Consider the following 21,150-nt stretch of genomic DNA (forward strand, 5'->3'; position numbering starts at 1 on the left):
AGCCAGATTTGCTTCAGATGCATGACGTAAGTGCCATGCAGCTGTGGATTGATTGGTGTGAAGACCAGCTGGTAATCACAGCCTGCTTGTCAGGAATACGAACCCTGCACAAACATTTTGCATTTACTTTGCACATGTTACAAATGGACTTTTTCCCCCTCTGGATCTAAATAAGTTCCTTGAGTGGATGAATGATCTTCTCTTCAGCCTTTCCAACTGGAGGCCATCTCTCTCCCCTCCCTGCTCCCTCTCTCATTGCGTCTTTCTGGCAGACTTGGAGCAGAGCAGAGGATCTTAGTATCTCATTACATAAATATTAACATTAAGAGACAAATGCGGGAGCAGCTTCCCACCATTCTGAAAATGGAGCCCACCAAGCTGCAAAACTGGACCGATGATGCGCCATTCCTTACACTCTCCTCCTTTCTCCTCTATGTCTCCCTTTCTTGCCCAGTGTTTATTCTTTTTTTCTTGTTCCCTCTTTCACACGCAAGCATCGAGAAAAGTTATCACACAGTAGACAACATGACACTCCCAATTCCCTGTCTTTGGAAAACCGTGTTAAACTCACAGATGTGTGCACATACAAACACATTTACAGCAGCGTCTAAACACAGATGCACAAACAAGCCGAGACAGCAGAGCTGCAGGATTAGAGCCAGTAGATAAAAAGGGCCAAACCCTTGTCTTCAGGATACCATACAAACACACAAACACAACACCATCTGATAAGCATCACAGAGAGAGAGCAACAACACAGTTCACAGGCGACACAGTTCACAGGCGTTTCGGAGACGCAGCTGTAAGAGGGGGAAAGTGAGAGATGGGGAGAGTAGGAGGAAGAGAGGGATCCTGAAGGCTTAACCGCTGTAGCTGGTCTTCTGAGAGCTTGTCAGGGATAACTGCAGTTAGTCATGCACAAATCCATACTGCCTGGAACACCCACAGACAGATGCGTGCTCTGAGGACCTGTGGTTAGGGTACACAGACGCTTTGTGAGTGTTTACATGTGGCAAAAGAGGATCAAATCTGAAACCTGAAGGTTGGAGGGAAGAAATGCGGTCACAAAGCATAAAAGGAATGCTCATCTGCTATCTGCTCTATTCTGCCAGTTAGTTACAAGATCTTTTAAATATTTCGGCAGAAAAAGAAAACAAAAACATATCTGTCCACATCTGGCACACCTAGACACAATAAAGTAAGCAGTGATAAGGAGCAAGTAAAGAGCAGACTACACCCGGGCGATATTCTCCAGTAACCAATCATTTTTATCTGCCTTTTTTTCTCCTGCTCTCTCAGCTGAAGCTCTACAGGAAGCAGCTCTGAAACCTCAGCAGCATTACAATCAGATTCCTCCTCCAGCTTAAGGAGAAGGCAGACGGGGAGGGGAATTGTGAGCTGTAATCAAAGAAGAAGGGGTCAAAGCAGCCCATGTGTTCGCCCCAGACTCAGCAAAAAGTGTGTCTGGATTCAAACGGGTCTCGTTTCCTCCCACTTCTTCCACACATGAACCATGAAGGTCATTGTTGAGGATGAGAAACTTAATGAGGCAGCTCTGTTATTCTCTTTTTCTGTCTTTTTTTTTCTCCTATCAAGAGTGACATCAGAGGTAGGCTGGGCCACTCCAAAAAAAAAAAAAACAGAGAAAAAGAAAAAAAAAAATCAAACTCCCACACCCTCATCCCCCTTCTCCTCCCCTCTCTTCCTCCTCCCTCTTTTCAAATCTCCCCCATCCTTTGTGAAAAACTAAAAGGCATCAGTCGTCAGAGCTCAGTGTGTTCAAGCGGCCGGCTGTTGAACCATGCCCCAGCCCGAGCCCCGGGACAGCTGAGTCTACAGGGAGGAGCACATCTTTGGGGGAAGTAGGGCCTCGGCAGAAATAAAGGCGCTTATATTGTGATTTCCAGCTGCAGGACAGAAGGAGTGAGTGGAGGGGAGCACCTCAAAGGACTGGGACAAAGAGAGACAGAGATGAGTCCTGATCACTGCGGCCCGTTGAAGACACAACACAGCACACACGTGAAACTATAACTGCAGGAAAACACACCCTCACCGCTGGTGACAAAGAAAGGTAAAAGTCGCCCAAGTTCATTCTGCTTCTAAGTTTCGTTTTTGGAGTGCCGGCAGGACAGCGTGTGTGCGTGTGTTTGTCGGTGTATGTATGAGTGTGTGTGTGTGTGTGTGTGTGTGTGTGTGTGTGTGTCAGAGCAGCTGTTAGGGCTCTGGCTGAGGGGTTGGAGAGGTTAGGACGTTTCGTGACTGGAGGCTCCGGCTGCAGACAGAAACATTTAGCAACGCTTCTTTGGCTTTCCTCCGCGGTCTGAGGCCTGGGATGTACAGCATGCTGAGAGCTGTATCAAGTGTGTACATTCAACACCTACTGTACGTACTGTGCTGTGTGACCTACTGTACAGGAGACCATGTGAGGGGTGTAAAGGGTGTGTAGGATATAATTTGTGCAGGCAGGGATGGAGTCAAGTTTGGTGATATTGGCTTTTCCATAGAATGGAGGGTACATTTTAAAGGTGCACTCTGTAGTTTCGGGAAAGAAATTTGAAGCAGAAGAGAAAGATCTGCTTTGACTGATGTTTTTATGCCTAAACAAACTATATAAACAAACTCTCTTTGCTTGTATGACTGAATAAACTGAATCAACAAACTTACTTTAAAAGGACAATACTGTTTTACTTTGCTTATATATGGTGGACCCTGCCACCTTACGAGCTTCAAACAGTGTTCTGGGGACCTTATGTCCCTCAGAGAACAGCTTGTTTATTAGGTTGTGGAAAAGATATTTCATATCATCACCTAATATAAAAATTCAGAGTTTGAGTTTCTTCTCCAAAACTACATGGTGCCTTGTTATTTGAACAATATAAAGAAAAATGAAAAACTTTCATCTGGATTTTTTTTTTTTTTTAAATTTCAACACCCCCAACTGTTAGGTCATTCAAAAATGTAAGAAACAGAAAAGCAAAGAGAAAGTTAAGAGAAAGAAAAGTAGGGCATTCCAGCCAAAAACTTAGGGAGGCAGATCTGATCAGATGGAAAGATCTGATCTGTGGAGCCAGGGTTGTTTATTTATTTTTTTCTTGGCTTTTGGTTTCCTAATACAGCACCATCTGAGCCTAGGCCACGAACAGGGGGTGGGGGGTGTAGGGATGGAGCACAACTTAACCTAGTGCAATTGAGGATTAGATCAGTAACATTACACCTAATGAGGTTGTGGTGTGCTTTTCCCTGTTACATATGAGAGTTAAGAGATGCACAGAAAGACACTGTAGTTTCTGAAAAGTTGACTGAAAGAGACTACAAGTCTGCTGTGTAAAGGGGAGGGAATAGAGACGATACAACATAACCCAACTCTAACCGCATCCTCTATTAAATACACTCTGTGGACAGAAAACACTTTAGTCAATACCTTAACGTGATAGCAAAAGCTTTGAACGCTAACAACATCAATCTGGTGCACTTCCATATCACCAACTCACAATTATCTTCAAGTGGTTTCACTTATGTGCTGTTCTGTTGTTGGGATCTGTGGAAAATATTCTGTTCGCTACAAAGCCACATCTGTGAAGGCTGTAAACGACCATGAGAAGAGAGGACAGTGCTGAGAGCACACACATGCACACAAAAACACACACCCTTCAAAGGAGCTTCAAAAAGCCTAAGCTTGAGGAGAAAGGCCAAAATGAGGGAAAAAGGCTAAGAAAACATTTCGTGCTTGCTCATTTTTCTCGCAGGGTAATAAATCTTAATTTCAATACCTCCAATAACTCAGCATGGAAAAGAAAAAAAGCTTAAAAAGATGAAGAGAAGGACGGAGCAGCTGTCTGAGGAATATCCAGGACATTTCATGTTGCAGCCGCAGCGCTTGGCTCTCAGGTTCACCTGAAACTGGCCTTAATGGGTCATTACAACCAATCCACACATAAACTAACCATTCTCCTAACCCTCACACCGAGTTATAAATCACTACAGAATTGCTGTTTGATGTCTTTCCTATTTAAAGATTTTAAAGCTCCCAGGACAAGCCAATAAAGAGCGGTCAGGTAGAGCACGGTGGGTAGTCAGAGCCAGTTAACTGCTGCCCTCCCCCAGCCATCCCATCACAGACTTTGTTGTAGCACAGCAGGAGATTGATAGCTCACTCAGCCAGCACTGGCCAACTGTGGTTTTTGGGCAACGGGCATGTGGCCAATTGTATTTCAGTATTTGACCAGAGGCTATGTGCTGACCCTTCACAGACGGAGATGTTTAACGGACAGCTCGGCTGATCTTATCTGTAAAACACACAGATAACACACCCTGGGCACAGACACGGGCTTGTCTAGAAACCGCTGCTCTCTTGCTATGCTGACCGCATGTGGTTAAATCCAACCACAGTACAACAAGCTGGACACATTATATTACTTAAAACTCAAGCTACAAGCCAGGAGGCTGCCTGTAGCGCTGCTGGATGTGGCAGAAGAATAACAAAAAATTACAACTGTGGGCGGGGGGGGGAAAAAAGAAAGCTGCAGCAGAATGCGAATGAAAGCCACAAGCTGCGGCGTTGGGCTCATTTAGAATCCCCCTAATGAGAGCTTGGACACAGTTGAGCGGACAGGTCACCATAGGGAGGAAGAGGTCAGCCAGGAGGGTCGACACAAACACACAAGAGAAGTGGAGGCATGTTACTAAGTAGAGCTGTTGGGCAAGGAGCGTGTAATGCAGTGTGAATTTATTTGCTGATTCAACTAATAGAAAGCATGTGCAGCCGGTGGTATGAGCTTGAGGTTAAGTGTGACTCAGAGGAGGAATAAAACTCAAGAAGAGAGTGGCGAGTGCGAGTAATCTCCTAAACCTGATGATTTACACCGACCAGCCAACCAAACATTTTTATAAACGCCGTAACATTTTTATCCTCCTTCCTCCCGGCTCTCCTCTCTCCCCTGACCCTCCTCTAGCTATTCTCTAATGCTGGAAACCTTAGCAGCAAGAGCAGCAGCAGCAGCAGCAGCATGTGTTTGTTCAAAGCCAAGTGTCACTTTACGAGTTAGTTAAATTCAATCAAAGAGAAGAGCCACCTGAACGGGCAAGGTAACAGCTCATCTGTCAGCCTGGGTCAGAAAATACGGGGGCAATTTTGTTACGCTAGAATTAATATCATGCTGCACATATGGACATATAAATAAGTGCCATTGAGCAGTGTGTTGGTGATGAGGGGCAGGCTGTTTGTTCTGCGATGGGGGGAGGTAAAAGGATGAGTGCCGTGGAGTGACGGAGGAGGGTGTGGAGGGTTGAGGGTCCTTATCTTGACAAAGTATGACAGACGGAGATTGACGGCCTTATATGAACTCCACCCACCACCCCATCCCAACACCCCAGACATCCTTGAACATAAGAACTGTGTTTGTGCATCTAAAAAGAAGGGGAAGAGGGGGACCAGCTTTCCACAAAGGCCGATTGATTGCAGGGGTTGTGGAGTGGAGGGACATGGGGAGGGGTGAGGTAGAGGAAGGGTGGTGCTGCACCCTAATCCCACATATAGACCTCTGACCCCAACATCAGCCCACATGTTTAGAGTTTCACTATAGAAGAAGGAAAACAGATGGGGGCCGTGGGGCCTCGGGGAGTTTTTGGGGGCTCCCTCCTCAGTAATACAGAGTTGTGAAGGCAGAAGACTCAGTACCTAGAAAGCAGGAACCACTTATGGGGTTTTTATTGGATTGGTTGTGTTCTAACCACAGGCTAATGTCTTACTAAACAGAACGACTTAATCTAACAAGGCGTCTTCATTAGTCCACCTCATCCTTCATTTCTTCCAACTCTAGAGGGAGGCTTCAGGAGCAACTGCTAGCACCAAGTGTAGAGAAAATCCTATCCTTGCTCCTTCTATCTGGTCTGATTCATGTTTTAATATTTCCAACATGTGCCGTTTAATGAGAAAACATAAAAACAACAACATTAAGACAGCATATTTCCTATTAAACTGTGGTAGCAGGATTTAATGTCTGGGTGCTTTCATCAAATCTGTTGATGAACATTTTACAAGTTTTTCCAAGTTGTTAGCACAGTTTTTGGAGTTTAGCCATTAATAGTTTCATAATCTCAGGACTTCTACTGCTTCCCTTCCTTCTCATGCTGTGTTCAGCTCTCCACACCCTGTCCTTGTTAACCTAACATCATATCCCTTTATTTCAACTTTAACTTTTCATCTGCCTTCTGGACAACTCCCCACACCTCAGACGAAGAGAATCGCCCCTTATTTGAATTGCTGACATGTTCTTATTCATACTTCGATGTCTAATTCTAGAAAGTGCATTATTCCCACGAAAAGCACAAAAGAATAAGTCCAATTGTGTCTTTCAGGGACAAAGTATCTTGGGCGGTCATGTTACTTGACGGAAGCAGTGGCTGGTGACATCATGTACAGATGTGATGGAAGTCAGTCTCTGGCTGTGCACCAACAGCAGAGCTGGCTCAGCTCCATGTTGTCATGTAAAGCAGAGCTGCTGTTTATTGTCAAATCAAATCTAAACCTCTTCTCTCCTCCGCTCACCTCCTTTCATTTTTACTTTTCTCTCCTACTCTTGACCATTGATGATGTGTTGTAGGTTTCAGTCCTTTTTGGACTTGTTGTGGGAAAGTCTGAGGGCCAGATGGGGGAGTGGAAGCCTGGAAATACATTGGCTATGAAAATATAAATACATTTTGTCCAAGTCTTTCTCTCCCGTTTGGTGAGCTGCAGTCCATCAGGCTACAGACTGTCAGATCAGAGCTGGTGAATCACTGCGGGAGACGCGCTGTGAGCAAGAGCTCAGAAACCAACACAGCGGTCAAAAGACACTTCTGGCAGGATGACAGCCTGGATCTTAATTCCACACTCTCTTGGGCTTTAACTCATGTTCCTCACCTGATACATGCATGAACAGTCCAGTGCACTCGACTTAATGTACTCGCAGATCATACGACTTTCTATGCTACTGTCTTCAAAGACTAATAATAATGTACAGTCCTGGAATAAATTCTACTTTCTTGAAGGTTTTGAAGTTCAGTTTATTTTGAAACAGTTTTACCGAGGTCAACTGTATGGTCATTTTGGAGGATGTGGTTTTGAAGCTAGGTTTAGTGCAGGACTGTTGTGTTGGACAGCATTAGTTTTAGTTGGATGAATCTAATAAACATTCAAGTCAAACAAATACTGTATGACAGTGAGTTTAATGGGATTCATCCCAAAGAGACACATGCATCGAGCCAATTTTCCACAGAAGCGGTTTAACTGTTTATTAATCAGTTTTTAATGGCTCAGATCACAAAATGATGTCTGTGCTCTTTAAGGCCAACACACACACGCACAGTAACCTGAAGCCACAAGTGTGACATATGGCTGTCTTTCTGATGCAACAACCAACATTCATTATGCTGTTTAAACGACGAGGCTAAACACATTTTTCCGGTCGAGCCGTAACGTAAGCAGCCGTGTTGCCTAATGAGCACTCTGTTCATTTCCTCTCTGACGACATGCAGAGAAGAATTATTTCTGTCTCCCACTCAAGCATTAAAAAAAGCTAATCACCATTCATGTAAAACATTAAACTCCAGCAGAGAAAACTAAGGTAAACAAAAGCCAGTTTCCTTGCTATACACACACACACACACACATCCCTAGAGTGAGTGTGGGATAATCATAATTAAAGAGAGCAAAACCGATTCTCAAATAGTCAGCTGTGGGCTCTATTCAGTCAACTTATAGCACTGGAGAGCACAGCTGAGCTGATGATCAGGGTGAGCAAAGCCAGAAGCAAAGCTGACACTTCTTAGCAACATCTGTACATGCCTGTGTTAGGGCAAATACAGGTACTGTACATGTGTCAAGAAAAATAACTGTTTGTGCATTTGTGTCTGGCATGAAGCAGTCCAGAGATCGTTAATGAGTGTAAGGTGAATAGACAATGGCCTCAGCACTCACAGAATCAATTCTGCTATTCAAGTCAAAGAGCTGTAGAACTAAAAGAAGGGAAGAGACTTAACCTGTAATGAGACATCGCACAACCTGAACAAAAAATAAAAAAAAGTATAGAGTCTGTGGCACATTTGACAGTTTTCCCTTAAAGGATGACAGAGTTATTCTAATGGGCTTGAACAGTGACATGATTGTGTCTCATTCAACTGAAAATTGTCCCGAGTAGGATGAAAAACTTTGTGGTAAAGACCACAAAGGAAGGCAGTGTCATATGAATGATGCCTGTCCTTAGACTGTTCCAATAACAACCATGAAAATAAATTAAACCATAGCTCAGACAGAGACAGAGACGAACAGTGAGGACAATTAAAAAGCCACCGTCATATGTCTCCTGACTATTAATAACTATAAGTGGGGGGATGACCCAGCAGTGCACTTACAAAGACTTATGAAGCTCCCACTGTTGCCAAAACATAAGGCGGGCGGAGTTAGAGGCCCGCGGCAAATCCTTCCCACCACACACTGGTTTCACGTGGATGTTATGGAAAACAAGAGCTGTTTGTCTGTACAGCTGAGCCAACAAGAAATTATATTTATAATAAGGAGAACATTTGTTTTTTGCTGTACTGCTTGCATGAAGACTTTCATATGTCTCAGAGATTTAGCTGTAATTGAAAGACCTGGAGAGAAAAGAGGCAAAGGAACACAAAACAGAGAAAGCAAAGAAGGGAGAAGTAAGGTTTACACAGAGAGGAAAGTAATTAAACAGAAAGAAACTGGCACAGAAAAGAGTGCATATTTGTCAAGAATAATAAAAGGAATAGAAGCTATTCATCTCAGAGAGGTCCACATCAAGTTTATGACGCCTGGTCAGGAAAAGAAACAGGGCCATGACCCACTTTCTTCCACTTTTATTCTCTTCCATCTTTAATCCACTACTGCCTGTGCTGTCTTTTTAAATCTATGTGCTTTGTTTCAGCCTTACAGCATGTTGCTCCTCTTCTCCTTCCCTTGTGTGGTCTCTGTAGCATCTATGCACGTAGCTCACCGCTCTTCTTGGTTCTGACTCAAAGCGGCATTTCTCTGAAGCACCTCAAGATGCATTTCCAGCTACATAACACTCAAGAATTAGAAACACATGAAGGAGCACCAGGCAGTACTTGCGAGCCAAAAGCAATACTTTGGCTTTGTCCAACGAATGAAAATAAAACAATGCACATGAACTTATTTCAACTTGTCCTAAAAATGCGCATCATATAAGAAAAGGAAAGTGCTTCCACTGTCCCACATCCAGCCTGGCGAGATAAAAGTGCAGCCTGTTGAGAAACATCCAAATGGTGTCTGCCTTTTATTATTTGTTACTTCTTTTGTTGTTGAATCTGAATAGAGCCAGATGTGGACTACTGCTGGCATAATTGGCCCTTCCAAGTCTGCTGAAACAATACAGTCAAGTAGGACAGCTAGTTGCACAGATCACTACAAATGTGATACAAACTCTGATCCTACAGAAAGAAATCTAAATTCCCAATGCACAACAAACTGTACTGCCTGCATCCTTAGTATGTGAAGGCATGGTTGCGTGCGTAATTCACTCCCAAAGGTGAGCACTTTATGTTTTCCGCTCAATAGCTACCAAGTCCCTGAACACTTCAGCAGTGTTTAGTTTCGGTTTGTTGGGGTAGAACAAAGGAGCCGCTCTGCTTGTTCTGGGGAAACACTGTAAACCTTGTAGCTTCACGACACACTGTTGACCTCTCCACGTTCCCTGGAATGTCTTTGATATTCGATGGTTCCACTAAAGAGACTAGGCCCCTCATACTTAGAACCACCACCAAGGAGGAAATCAGGCTCCAAAAGATAGGAAACAGAGAAAGAAGGGCAGAGAAGGAAAGGAAAAGGATAAGAAAGATGGGAAATGAAGAAGGTGGTGCCTGATGGATGAGCTGCAATGTAATTTCTTGCTCATGCTTAAAAGGCACAAGGTTGACTGAAGCTGAGGCTGAATGGACAATTTCTGGAGCTCACAGCAGCTGTAGAAAGCATGGGTGGCCGATTTGATGATTTTAAATCCCCACTGATCTTGAGGGTGTCCAAAATGTATTCCTGAGATGAGTCGTCCATTCTGTTTCCAAACTTCACACAACCTTTACCCTTACATGGCTGTAGAGGTCTTTAATAGCTTGCAGCGTGGCAGAAACGGAGCACAATGGTGCAAATGCAGGAATTAATTGGCAATTTCAAGTCTGGCCATAGTCTTGATCCCAAATAAGATTATATATCATGACTGCCATTACACAGATTGTGATATTATTTCTCAGGCAGATCGCCCATCCCAAGCAGAAAGCCAGTCATAGTTTGGAAGAGAAGTTACACATGAGAACTGATACTGCTGACGCTGCTGTTAAAGCCATTAGCAGCTCTCACCGAGGTCAGCAAGGATACAGTACCTGGTTACGCTGTCAGACATACTGGCTGCTGGAAAAACACACCACCATGAAAATGAAGAACATCTCTGGACAGTCATGCAAAAACAGTACTCAATCATATGGATGGACACACAAGCACATACCAGCAAGAGCGTGCACACACACTTTAGTTCTGCAGTGCTAACCGTAATCCCGTTCCTTCTCGACATTGTTCCAAGTGACAGAGTTGCCAGAATTCCTGAAGAACCACAATGGCGTCATATGGGAGACACATAGGGCCTGAGTTTCAGGGTGGAGGTAGAGCTTAATTATGTGGCACTGAGTAAAGACTGACTGAAGAGTGATGGGGTGGATCGGGGGGCTAGACAGTTTTGGCGTTGCACAGGCCCAGGCCGGGGTGTTAAGGGGAGCAGTGTGTGTGTGTGTGTGTGTGTGTGTGTGTGTGTGTGTGTGTGTGTGTGTGTGTGTGAGTGTTTGTGCATTGATGAGAAACAGAACCAGAACCATAATCAGCAGGGATGAGATCGAAACTAGGAAGTGCCAGGAGTCACACCTCAAATTAGCCAGGGCTGAAGACAACTCTGCAAAAACTGTTTTCCTACCTTCCTTAATCACCCCTGCTGTGTCCATCTGTATGTGTGTGCTTGAAGAATCTTTCAAGTGCAACAAAAATACTGCCTCCTCTTCGACATCCCTGTTGGATGTACAAAGCCACACGAAGCAGTGAGCATTTTGAACCTGTCTCACCGGAAACTGAACAGGAATCAGAGGTCAATGGGTTTTACTAAGTAGAGGGGGGTCAATGTGCAAGTAGGCAGCACTGATATAGTCAACACAAGTATGGCTGAAGGTCTTGAACCCTCTTCAAGGTCTTTGAAAGGCTCCCATAATTGTAAAAAGGGTTACTGGAATTGTTCCTGCAGCTGAAAAAGATTATGAAGCTACATACTACAGAAGACAAAATGATGCAAGTGAAGTGCAAGAGAAAGAATAATCTCATTCCTAGAGTAAAGATGAAGCAAGTGGAGCGGCAGGTACCAAAGATAAAGCACAGCCATCAGGCATATAGCAAATCTCTTAATGCAAGTGACTGACTGGACCACAGAAAGATTGGTGATCTGTCAGCAGGGGAGCTAACTGAGACACAAAGCAGACCTTATCCCGTGGGCTGGCAAGGATACATGGTCTCCCTTTCAATCTTTCCACACAAACAACACTGTGCAACAATGACTTGACAACTATGCTTCTGCACACTGAGTGAACACTTTCCTAAACACTTACTGATTGTCTATGAATACTTGAAAAAGTGTCAAATACCTTTTCATTAAAAGCTTATGGTAGTAATTTCCTCCTAGCCTTAGGAAACAAACAAAGTTGAGCCCAACCCTCAAACTATTGTATTCTTGCAGGGAGGCCTGGGGGGACGGAGCACCAGTAGCTGTCCATCTATCCATCTAACCAGCTTGCAGCAATGCAGGGGCTGATGTGGAGCCTATGTGCTCTGCTTTGCCTCTCTCTCTGGGAGGAAAGTTACTGCAGGAGCTCCAGGGAAGCCCGGAGGACCAAAGTGCCTTCTCTCCACAGGAGTAAAAGAGCCCCTCTGGACCCCAATGCCAAAAAGTGTTCCTACACTTTCCTTGTGCCTGAGCAGAGAATCACAGGTTAAAAAGATAATTTGTTTTTGTAATAAACTTCTTTTAGACCCTTCTTTTAAATCATTCCTTGCTTTTCTAAAAATCAAAATCTTGCTAATCCTCTAAATAATTACTATCTGTCATCAGGTCCAATCTGTGCCAGCACCACAGGCCCCGAGCCTGACAAGGACAGAGTGACCCGTATGGATATAGCAGATGTGCGAGAGGTGCTCAGCAAACAGCGGCGTGAGATTGAGACACTGCAGCTGGTGGTGGATGTCGATGGTAACTTGGTGAATGAGATGAAGCTGTTGCGGAAAGAGAGCAGGAACATGAACTCCAGGGTGACCCAACTCTATATGCAGCTGCTGCATGAGATCATCAGGAAAAGAGACAACTCTCTGGAGCTGGCCCAGCTGGAGAATCGCGTCCTCAATGTGACCTCTGAGATGATGCGACTGGCTTCAAGGTACAAGGAGCTGGAGTCCCGGTATGCCACAATGGCCGGGGTGGTCAACAACCAGTCAATTCTCATCTCTGCACTGGAGGAGCAGTGTATGAGGACTCTGGGACGCAGTGAGCTGCCCGTAGTACCCCCACTGGTACAAGTGGTACCGCAGAATATACCCGTTAACAATCGTTTCACCAATGAGATACAGAGGTACAATAACAACCGAGCCTTTCCCAGAGGATCACGCATGGAAACCCCTACTGCAAGCCCATTCGGGATTGACCCTCCACCACCACAGGGAACACTCACTTCTGATGGTATGTACCAATTTCTAAGTGTCAGGGGATGAGGAAAGAATAAGTGACTGAACACTATCAAATAATCATGGATCCAATTAGTTTTTTTAGGAGAGGGAAGCTGAGCAACTGTTAAATAATTGTCCTAAATAGAACAATTACCTACCTAGGTCTGCAACTGAAAACGTAATTTCTGAAAACAGTTGGTATTGCTGAGGCACATTTGGCTCATCCTTGGCACGCTACAGAGGTGGTGAAATCATACATTCCTATGATTCCCACTTGGCTGTCGGTATTGGCTACACTGCATAGAGCATATGTACTAAATTAGTAGGATGTGGATTCAGCGTCTTCGAACACCAGTAAAAACACTTCAGAGAACGGGAATATAAATCTACTGCAAGGCTTTAGTCAGATTTGCATCTGGTCAATGCAAGAAATAAAGGAGCAAGGTATAGTGAAAAAGAGCCCATTGTCCACATGGTCTCTTCCAGACCCCTAGACAAAACCATCAAATCAGATCAAATACTCAAAGAAAGATTAGGCTCCTCTGTGCGTTTCTCAATGAGACTGACAAATTCTGACATCTGAGAGAGATCATCTCCAATCTGAAACCAATTTGCAAGCATATAATGCTACTTGGAAATAACTCCTAAAAATTAGCTGGGGATGTTGTGTTTTGACTGGCGATTAGACTACGGCGGGGAATGTTGACAGGGGTTATACAGCCAGCTGCTGAAATGGATGAAATCATTCATAACATCCCTCAGACAAAAAGAGGATGAAACGAAGACTTGTCTGAATCCTGGCATGAGAGTCACATAATATGGTGACATAATATGGGTCACATAAGAATGATGAGGTGAGGAATACTTTCACTCGTAACGGATCAATTCAGATATCTAAATTTCTGGTTAAATCCACCATTTAAAAAGGACGCCAGTTAAAGCACTTAAATAATGTACTGTTACTGTTCTGCCTATCTAGTAATGTGAAGTGTGCATTCAAACCAGATTTTCTGATAAATATCTTGTCATGAGGTTGTCGATTGTCAATTCTTAACCCTCCAGAAACCAACCTGAGTGAAACAAGGCTTTCCTCAGAACTCACAACACTTTCAGTCCCTGTAAAGCACAAAAAATGCCAACAATGTTATAACGATTCTTCTTTCCAAAGAGAAGAAAACCTAAGAAAAAGCAGAGAGAGAACTAAAAGGACAGGAGGTGAACTGGTTGGGGGAGGTAAAAGTAAACACTGTAGATTATAAAAAGAACTAAGTGTTCATGTGGTTGTTTCCAGCTGTGTAAAATAATTCTCCACCTACTTTTACAAAGCCCTGTTGAACTGTAATTTTAGGGTTGTATTAGTCAATCATAGGTCATTAGAGCCGAGAGCTCCATTCCACTATTCTCATCTGTATTGTGGTTCAAATGTTAAACAATACGCTGCTGCTTCTTTCTCTGACTGCCAAAACCAAATTTTTGTCCATGACTGAAAAAAGTCTCTCAATCTGGACAACCCTAATCTACGTAACACCAAGAAAAACCACGGAAAGTCGGGAGTGGATCATTTTTGTTTTGGAGGCTGACACATCATCCTTAACCATTTTCATACATGAAAAACACATGCCTCAAAATATGTCTTCCTCTTGTCTCCATTAAAACACATTTACCCAAATCCTGCTGATAAGGTTCAGTTCTTCTTCTCCTTTGATACATTTATAGGATATTTACTCCACTGGTTTCCTTTAATTTCCCTTTGATTGCAATTGTTAAATATAGATAGATAAATGTATGCTTTTCAATAGATAGTGTATATTTAAGAAGAATATATTACAATTAAACCCAAAACCAAGCCAAAGGCCACTTATAGGCTGACTTCAATCTAGTTTCACCGCTACTGTAAAGGCTGAAATTTTTTTTGTTTATAACCTCAACATCCTAAAGCTCCGTTAGAAGAAATTAACAAGAATGTGACATAAACGAGGGCAGGGGAATAAGTTAGAGAACCCCTTCACTGATAAGTCGGATTAAGATATATCACTAGAAAAATACAGTAGTATGCTGAGGAATTCTAGAGGTCTATGCTGGGGCATTACACTGGGTCCCTGTGCTCCTATACTCAGCTGAGAAAACCATCTCCCATGGACCTTTGGGCCCTGGAGGCCCCAACACAATGCCGGTGTTCATGCTGGTTTAATTCATAGGCTCACTGGGGAAAACAGAGGAAATATGCTGGGTTTAGGTTCAGCAGCTTCAACTCTGGGTGCAGTGCTGCCACATGGCTTCACTTGGAGACTAAACCTTAGTTAATATTCATATAACAATTTAAGTGTACACATGCATGTTTGTGTAACTTGAGACTGCAGGATGTGTGGATGGTCTGAGCAAATGGAGATATTTTCCAAAGAATGTGGCAACAATGATAAATCCATTCAAACCATGGGGTCTAGCAGACAATCCTTCCAAACTCTCTCTCCCCTTTTCTCTTGTCTGCTTTCTAGAGCCCCTAGACTGATGATGATGACTTTTGCATATGCAATAAAAAAGAAAATATCTCTTTCAATTCAGCTGCTGAATGGTTTAGTTGTTCAGGGGGGTTGAAACTGACCTGAAATTCTGAACATTAGGAATATTATTGTTATGCAAACTGCAATATAACAACAGAGTAAGGACCATTGCAGACCCGAGCACAATCTCATTTTAATATATTTTTTTGTCTCTCTCTTTTTCGACAACCATCTTACCGACCATAGGTCCCTTCAAGGACTGTTTCCAGGTACGACAGGCTGGCCACGCCACCAGTGGGATGTACCTGCTTAAGACAGACGCCAATGATCGGCTGATCCAAGCCTGGTGTGAACATGGCCTTGACAATGGTGGATGGACAGTGTTGCAAAGGAGGAAGGATGGCTCTGTTAACTTCTTTCGGAATTGGGAGAACTACAAGGTAAGAACTGTATTCAAAGCTTTCCCTTTCTCATTTCCTCAGTGACTCAGTCTCAGCAGTTCAGTCTGGGGCCACTAAGCAAGCACTTGCTCCATCAATGTAAACAGCTTAGCGGTGGATTTCCTCACACCAAAATCACAGCCAAGAACTGTAGCCAGGGACCTACATACAAATATACGCACATCAGAACCGTGGTGGGCTGAGAGGGAAATAAAGCTCAACCCCTCTGGAAATGGAAAATGATCCCTTCCTTCTTTTTTCTTCCCATGAGTTATACTTTACAATTGAGATGTGATCCGAGGTCTAACAGAGCATGCAGAGGACAGAAATGAAAAGACATTGGCTTGTATAAAACCTAGTGTCTCACAGTTTTCCTTTCCATTATAAAATCAGATATACAAATTACTAATTCCATGTAGTTTGGATCAGGAACAGAAGTGTGATTCTGCAGCTCTGCATATGCTGTATTCAACTCTCCAACGAACCGCAGCCAAATAACCGTTGCCTCTGCCATTCAATTAATTTGTCTCGAGTGAGAAACCACAGATCACAACCTTAACACATTATCATCTCTAAGGGAAGTGGAACTAATTTCATTTCGCTCGATATGCCAACAGACTCCTCTAAACTCACCACTCTGCAAAGAAATCTCATTTACCTCACACTGCTTTACAGTTTGTGTTCTTTGGACTTGATTTGCCTTCACTGACCACAGAATGAAACGAGATCTGTTGTTTCAACCAGTTAGCTAACCCACAGTGTCGACCAACTCAAATTAAATCTGCACTTTGTTGGTCTGCAATGTTTTTCAACATGAGCCACAGCTGGTAATGAATAACAAAAGGAACATGCTGTGGTGCTTGTCCCCTACAGAAAGGATTTGGCAACATAGATGGTGAACACTGGCTTGGGCTGGACAACATCTACAACCTGGGGAAACAGGGCGACTATAAGCTGATGGTAGAGCTGGAGGACTGGACGGGGAAGAAGGTGTATGCCGAGTACAGCAGCTTCCACCTGGAGTCAGAGAGTGAGGGTTATCGATTGAGGCTCGGCACCTACCAGGGTAATGCCGGAGACTCCTTCAGCAGTCACAACGGCAAACAGTTCACCACTCTCGATCGCGACAAGGACGCATTTTCTGGTGAGATGACTTCCAAAATGCTTTTAGATTTCTTACATTAGTACTCATTTGTCTGTCCGTCACACTCACCTTCTTCAACTATGTTGCATCCATCTCCACTAGGTAACTGCGCCCACTTCCATAAGGGTGGCTGGTGGTACAACGCTTGTGGCCAGACTAATCTGAATGGCGTATGGTACAGTGGAGGAGTTTACCGCAGCAAATTTCAGGATGGAATCTTCTGGGCAGATTACGGTGGAGGTTTCTACTCCCTCAAGTCAGTCCGCCTCATGATCCGACCAATCGACTGAAACTCTGGACTGTGGTTCCCTTCAAATGCACCTCTTAATCTTCATCTAGTCATAAACAAATACTGTAATGGCAGGACCAGGAACCTCCTCCGTCGTACAACAGTGCCTTGTAAAATACAAAGGAGGAAGAGACGGTCATTAAAGACTCCAGCAGTCTGTGCAGTGGCCCAAGTTGACTCTAACTGTGAGATGAACATTGCCCTCCTAAAGTAACTGCCTCCACCTTTCCGTCTGGAAAGTAATGATCCGTCGAGCTCCCTGGGACCATTAAGTATTACTCTCAAGTGTCCTATCTTACTCACTCTTGTTCAAACTCAGTATGTAATAAAGGGAAATGGTCATTTACTAAATAATTTTCTTCTGAGCAGCTAATGGTGACTTATTGAAAGCAGTGTTGCCAATATCGAAAGGTACTGGATGTACTGGGATGTTTGATGCAATTTAAAGGTGTGTTGCCAATTAGAAAACGTGACAATCAACCATTAGAGGACAAGCCTTGTTAAACCTACTGTCTACTTGTTTCTGGGTTTTGTCTGGACTTTTGGAGTTTATTTTGTTGAACACGTGCAACAATGTCCTTTACCAATGTGCATGTGGCTGAGCTGGCTTTGGTATGTAAATATCTTTGACTTTATTTGTGAAAGGTAATTTAAGAGGTGTGATTCAACTCAGGCCAAATGTTCACAATGTTGTCACTCTGCCATTCTTTGTTATTTATCAGTGTATTTATAGTAAGTATAGTCATGGCCATTTTATATCTACCCCTGTAACAATGCAATTCTTAATATCTTTTATCCCACGTAGAGATACACTAATGACACTTGAACAGAAGGACACACACACACACACACACACACACACACACACACACACACACACACACACACACACACACACACACACACACACACACACACACACACACACACACACACACACACACACACACACACACACACACACATCCAGATTGGATGTCTTGTTGACTTGAGGACTGAGAATATGTGACACGCACTACCTGTTTTCATCATTCAAATTAAATCCATTTGTAAACATTGAATGGTCTGTCACTCTGTACTAATGAATATAAAAGGTGAGGGTTTAAATGTGACCCCTTCTTTGATACAAAAAATTCTTGCCAGAATGACTGAAAACTTTAAATATTACTGTGTCTGTAAAATATGAGTCAAGACTTTATCTGTTTAAAAGGATGGTACAATCATCTGAAATGAAACACTTCAAATTTCTTTGATCTGATTTAAGTGCAATACAAGCTGTCAAGGCACTGAAGAGGGCCAGATGGATTTAATAATTCAAGAAGTGGGGAGAATAGAAATGAACTGTGACCACAGCAGGGGAACATTTAAAATTACATTATCAGATTGGACTATACCAAGGTGAGGACTGAAATAGATAACAGGCAGGATATTAAATGATGCTGCTATAGAAGAATTTAAACTAAAATGAAGCAGAGATAAAAAGGCAGGAGAAAGACAGACAGGGATGAGAAGGAGGGCAACATTCCTTCCACATAAACCGTTGAGTTTTTCTAAGTCTCAAATGCAAATGCATATCTTGAAATTATGGCTCCCCTCTGAGAACTGTAAGTCAGAGCAGACGGGAGCGGGCTGATGCAAACAGAGTGAGGAGAAGAAGCTCACGGAAACATACAGTCAATACAATTTATCTCGCATACTTGCACACACACAGTGAGCCAACAAAACTGGCAGGTAGGCCATCTAAAATGCTGTATAACTATGTAGTCCAGAAGCCAGGCCCTGAAACACAGACCTATAGGGTCATAGGAACCAGTAGGGAAATGAACATCTCAGCTAGCTGCCTTTTATGACCTGACAGATATGACTCTTTACCCCTGGTGACTTCGATTACATTGGTTATGTCAAACAGTGTTGCTTTTGTCCCACAGCTACTCGAACAACTATGGCAACAGCATGCTGAAGCAGAAGGGACTCAAGGGTCCTTGAGCTTGTCGGTGGGGAATGACTCTAAAGAGATCCAGATACAGAGACAAAATAGCAAATAGTAACTGCAGAATTCCAGTGAAGTTTTATGAAATTACACTGGGACTATGAGTAATATTAACAGGCTCTTACTCAATAACACACTATTCAGAGAAGTGTATGCGTAAGACACATTTCAGATGCATTTTTCACTCATCTGTCTGCGCACTTGCCATTTAAGCACTACTAAACTGTGTTTCACTGCAATCCAAAATATCATTTTAGGGCTTGTGATTTCCTTCAAATGTAACTATATCATTATGTATTACACTGTAAGCACTGTCTAAACACTGTCTAAACACGAGTGCACAGCAGTACTTGGCTGAACCAATTCACACCAATGGAGGGCCGCAGCTAAAAGCAGGGGGAACATTTTGAAGTGTGTGTTCTGTCACAGTGGAGCCATACACTTCTGTGGGCTCTTTGTCCTTGTATGATTGGCTACAGAACAGGAACAAGCTCATCTGAACATTTAACAGGCTGGTCCTGTGGTGAATGCAGAGCAGACAGGAGTGGGCTGTGTCTGCCGAGCCTAATAGCAGGCCAGAGTTCACACAGACACACACACACACGCACAGTTAAGCACAAAAGCAACAGTGTGGAAAAACCAAAGCCTGGAGTCTACAGAGCACACACAGGGCTCTTTCTCCAGCCTCGTTATCATCACAGATAAGCATCAGACCTCCAAAATATGCAAATGGGGCAAAGACAGAAACATGATAGGATTTCACAAAATTGGCACAAGGACACAAACACACTTTGCAGAAGTTAACTCTCCTGTGGCGCATTTAGCACAAAGAAAAACACACATGGTAATTTAAGCCCTCAGCTATGGGTCGAGACCTTAACTGAACTTCAACGAACACTTTGTTTAGTGACCACAGAGGCAAACTCGTGCAAAAATACATCAGGAGAAACCCCCAATCAAATCACTTGTGTTTGGAGTGATGCTCTGGAACAAGCACTGCGGCTTGCAGTCTCCCAGTCAATCTTTCCCACTCTCCCTCGGTGGGATGGAGTGGATTTATCATGGAGAACATCTGAGAACAAGAGAGTGGCGAATTCCCTGCTCTGTGCCAACTTGGCTCGATCAAGCCCCGCGGGAAGCCAGCTGGTCACACATCACACATCTGCATGCATCATTGACAGGCTCAGACTGCAGGGAAACACCATCGCACGTACTCGTACAAAGACTGACGACACAAAGAGTCGACCAACTAGTCACACATCATTGAAACGCTTACCAGACGGAAAGTCCCCCCCTTCTTCACTCACACACACACAATGAGGACATACACTTAAACTGGCAAATGTGGGCCGTTTCACAGCGTTAGCTTTGCATTTGTCTCATGGTCTGTCATTACTTCCAGACTTCCATGACAGAGCACGATGGGGAAGAATGCCTGTTTAAAATTTTCTTTTAACTACAAACAGACTCTCGAGCTCTCTGTGTTTGTGCTCGTGTCTGTGTTTGTTTGTACATACTCAGGCGTCTAAGTTTGAAATCACACAGCAGTAGCTATGATACGAGCTTGATGGCCAGAGGAAAAAACGTGGCAGTAAAGATCATCAAAGTCATCCTGTCATCATTGAGTCAAAACAAGAACAAACAGTACGGCAGTAAAAAACCACACACGTGTATCCATGTGCACGATACTCTTACATCACAGTGAGAGGTTTCCTTGCAAAACTCATAAGGGATTCCTGAGTGATGTCATGCTGCGGAGCCAAAGGACAAGGAGGGTATAAATATTTATGGAAAGGATTGGGAAATGTCATTATTTTTTATTTGTCACTGATTTATGTGTTTGTTGAACATTCACGCCACTCTCCTGGAAGGAGGAGGGTAACAGGATATAGACTTAAAAGAAGTGATGTGGCACTGGATAATCCAGGAGATGATGACACCAGGCACACATGCAGAGGCTTTGTTTCTGGAAACTCAGACCAATTGTCCTGATTTTAAGCTTCGGCCCGTAAACAGACCA

General features: G+C 43.5%; 2 protein-coding genes across 4 annotated transcripts in view; one reads left to right on the forward strand and one right to left on the reverse strand.

Moving 5' to 3' along the window:
* The window catches only part of ralgps2 (Ral GEF with PH domain and SH3 binding motif 2), a 71,189-nt gene that overhangs the window by 11,042 nt on the left and 38,997 nt on the right, over nt 1-21,150 (reverse strand). The gene's annotated exons all lie outside the window — the stretch shown is intronic.
* Nucleotides 1,840-18,201, forward strand: angptl1a (angiopoietin-like 1a). Its single transcript, XM_030434345.1, has 6 exons — nt 1,840-2,071; nt 11,787-12,038; nt 12,159-12,779; nt 15,514-15,707; nt 16,581-16,851; nt 16,954-18,201. Exons 2-6 carry the CDS (start codon nt 11,849-11,851, stop codon nt 17,139-17,141), a joined length of 1,464 nt encoding a protein of 487 aa, XP_030290205.1. The 5' UTR covers nt 1,840-2,071; nt 11,787-11,848; the 3' UTR covers nt 17,142-18,201.

The sequence above is a fragment of the Sparus aurata genome, chromosome 11 (genome assembly GCF_900880675.1).
Source record: "Sparus aurata chromosome 11, fSpaAur1.1, whole genome shotgun sequence".
NCBI classification, from domain to species: domain Eukaryota; kingdom Metazoa; phylum Chordata; class Actinopteri; order Spariformes; family Sparidae; genus Sparus; species Sparus aurata.

Bases quoted from the DNA above. Each gene is read 5' to 3' on its own strand.
- angptl1a (XM_030434345.1), top strand. From the start codon at position 11,849: ATGCAGGGGCTGATGTGGAGCCTATGTGCTCTGCTTTGCCTCTCTCTC. The intron at 15,708-16,580 runs GTAAGAACTGTA...TGTCCCCTACAG, and splicing joins GGAATTGGGAGAACTACAAG to AAAGGATTTGGCAACATAGA. The intron at 16,852-16,953 runs GTGAGATGACTT...CATCTCCACTAG, and splicing joins CGACAAGGACGCATTTTCTG to GTAACTGCGCCCACTTCCAT.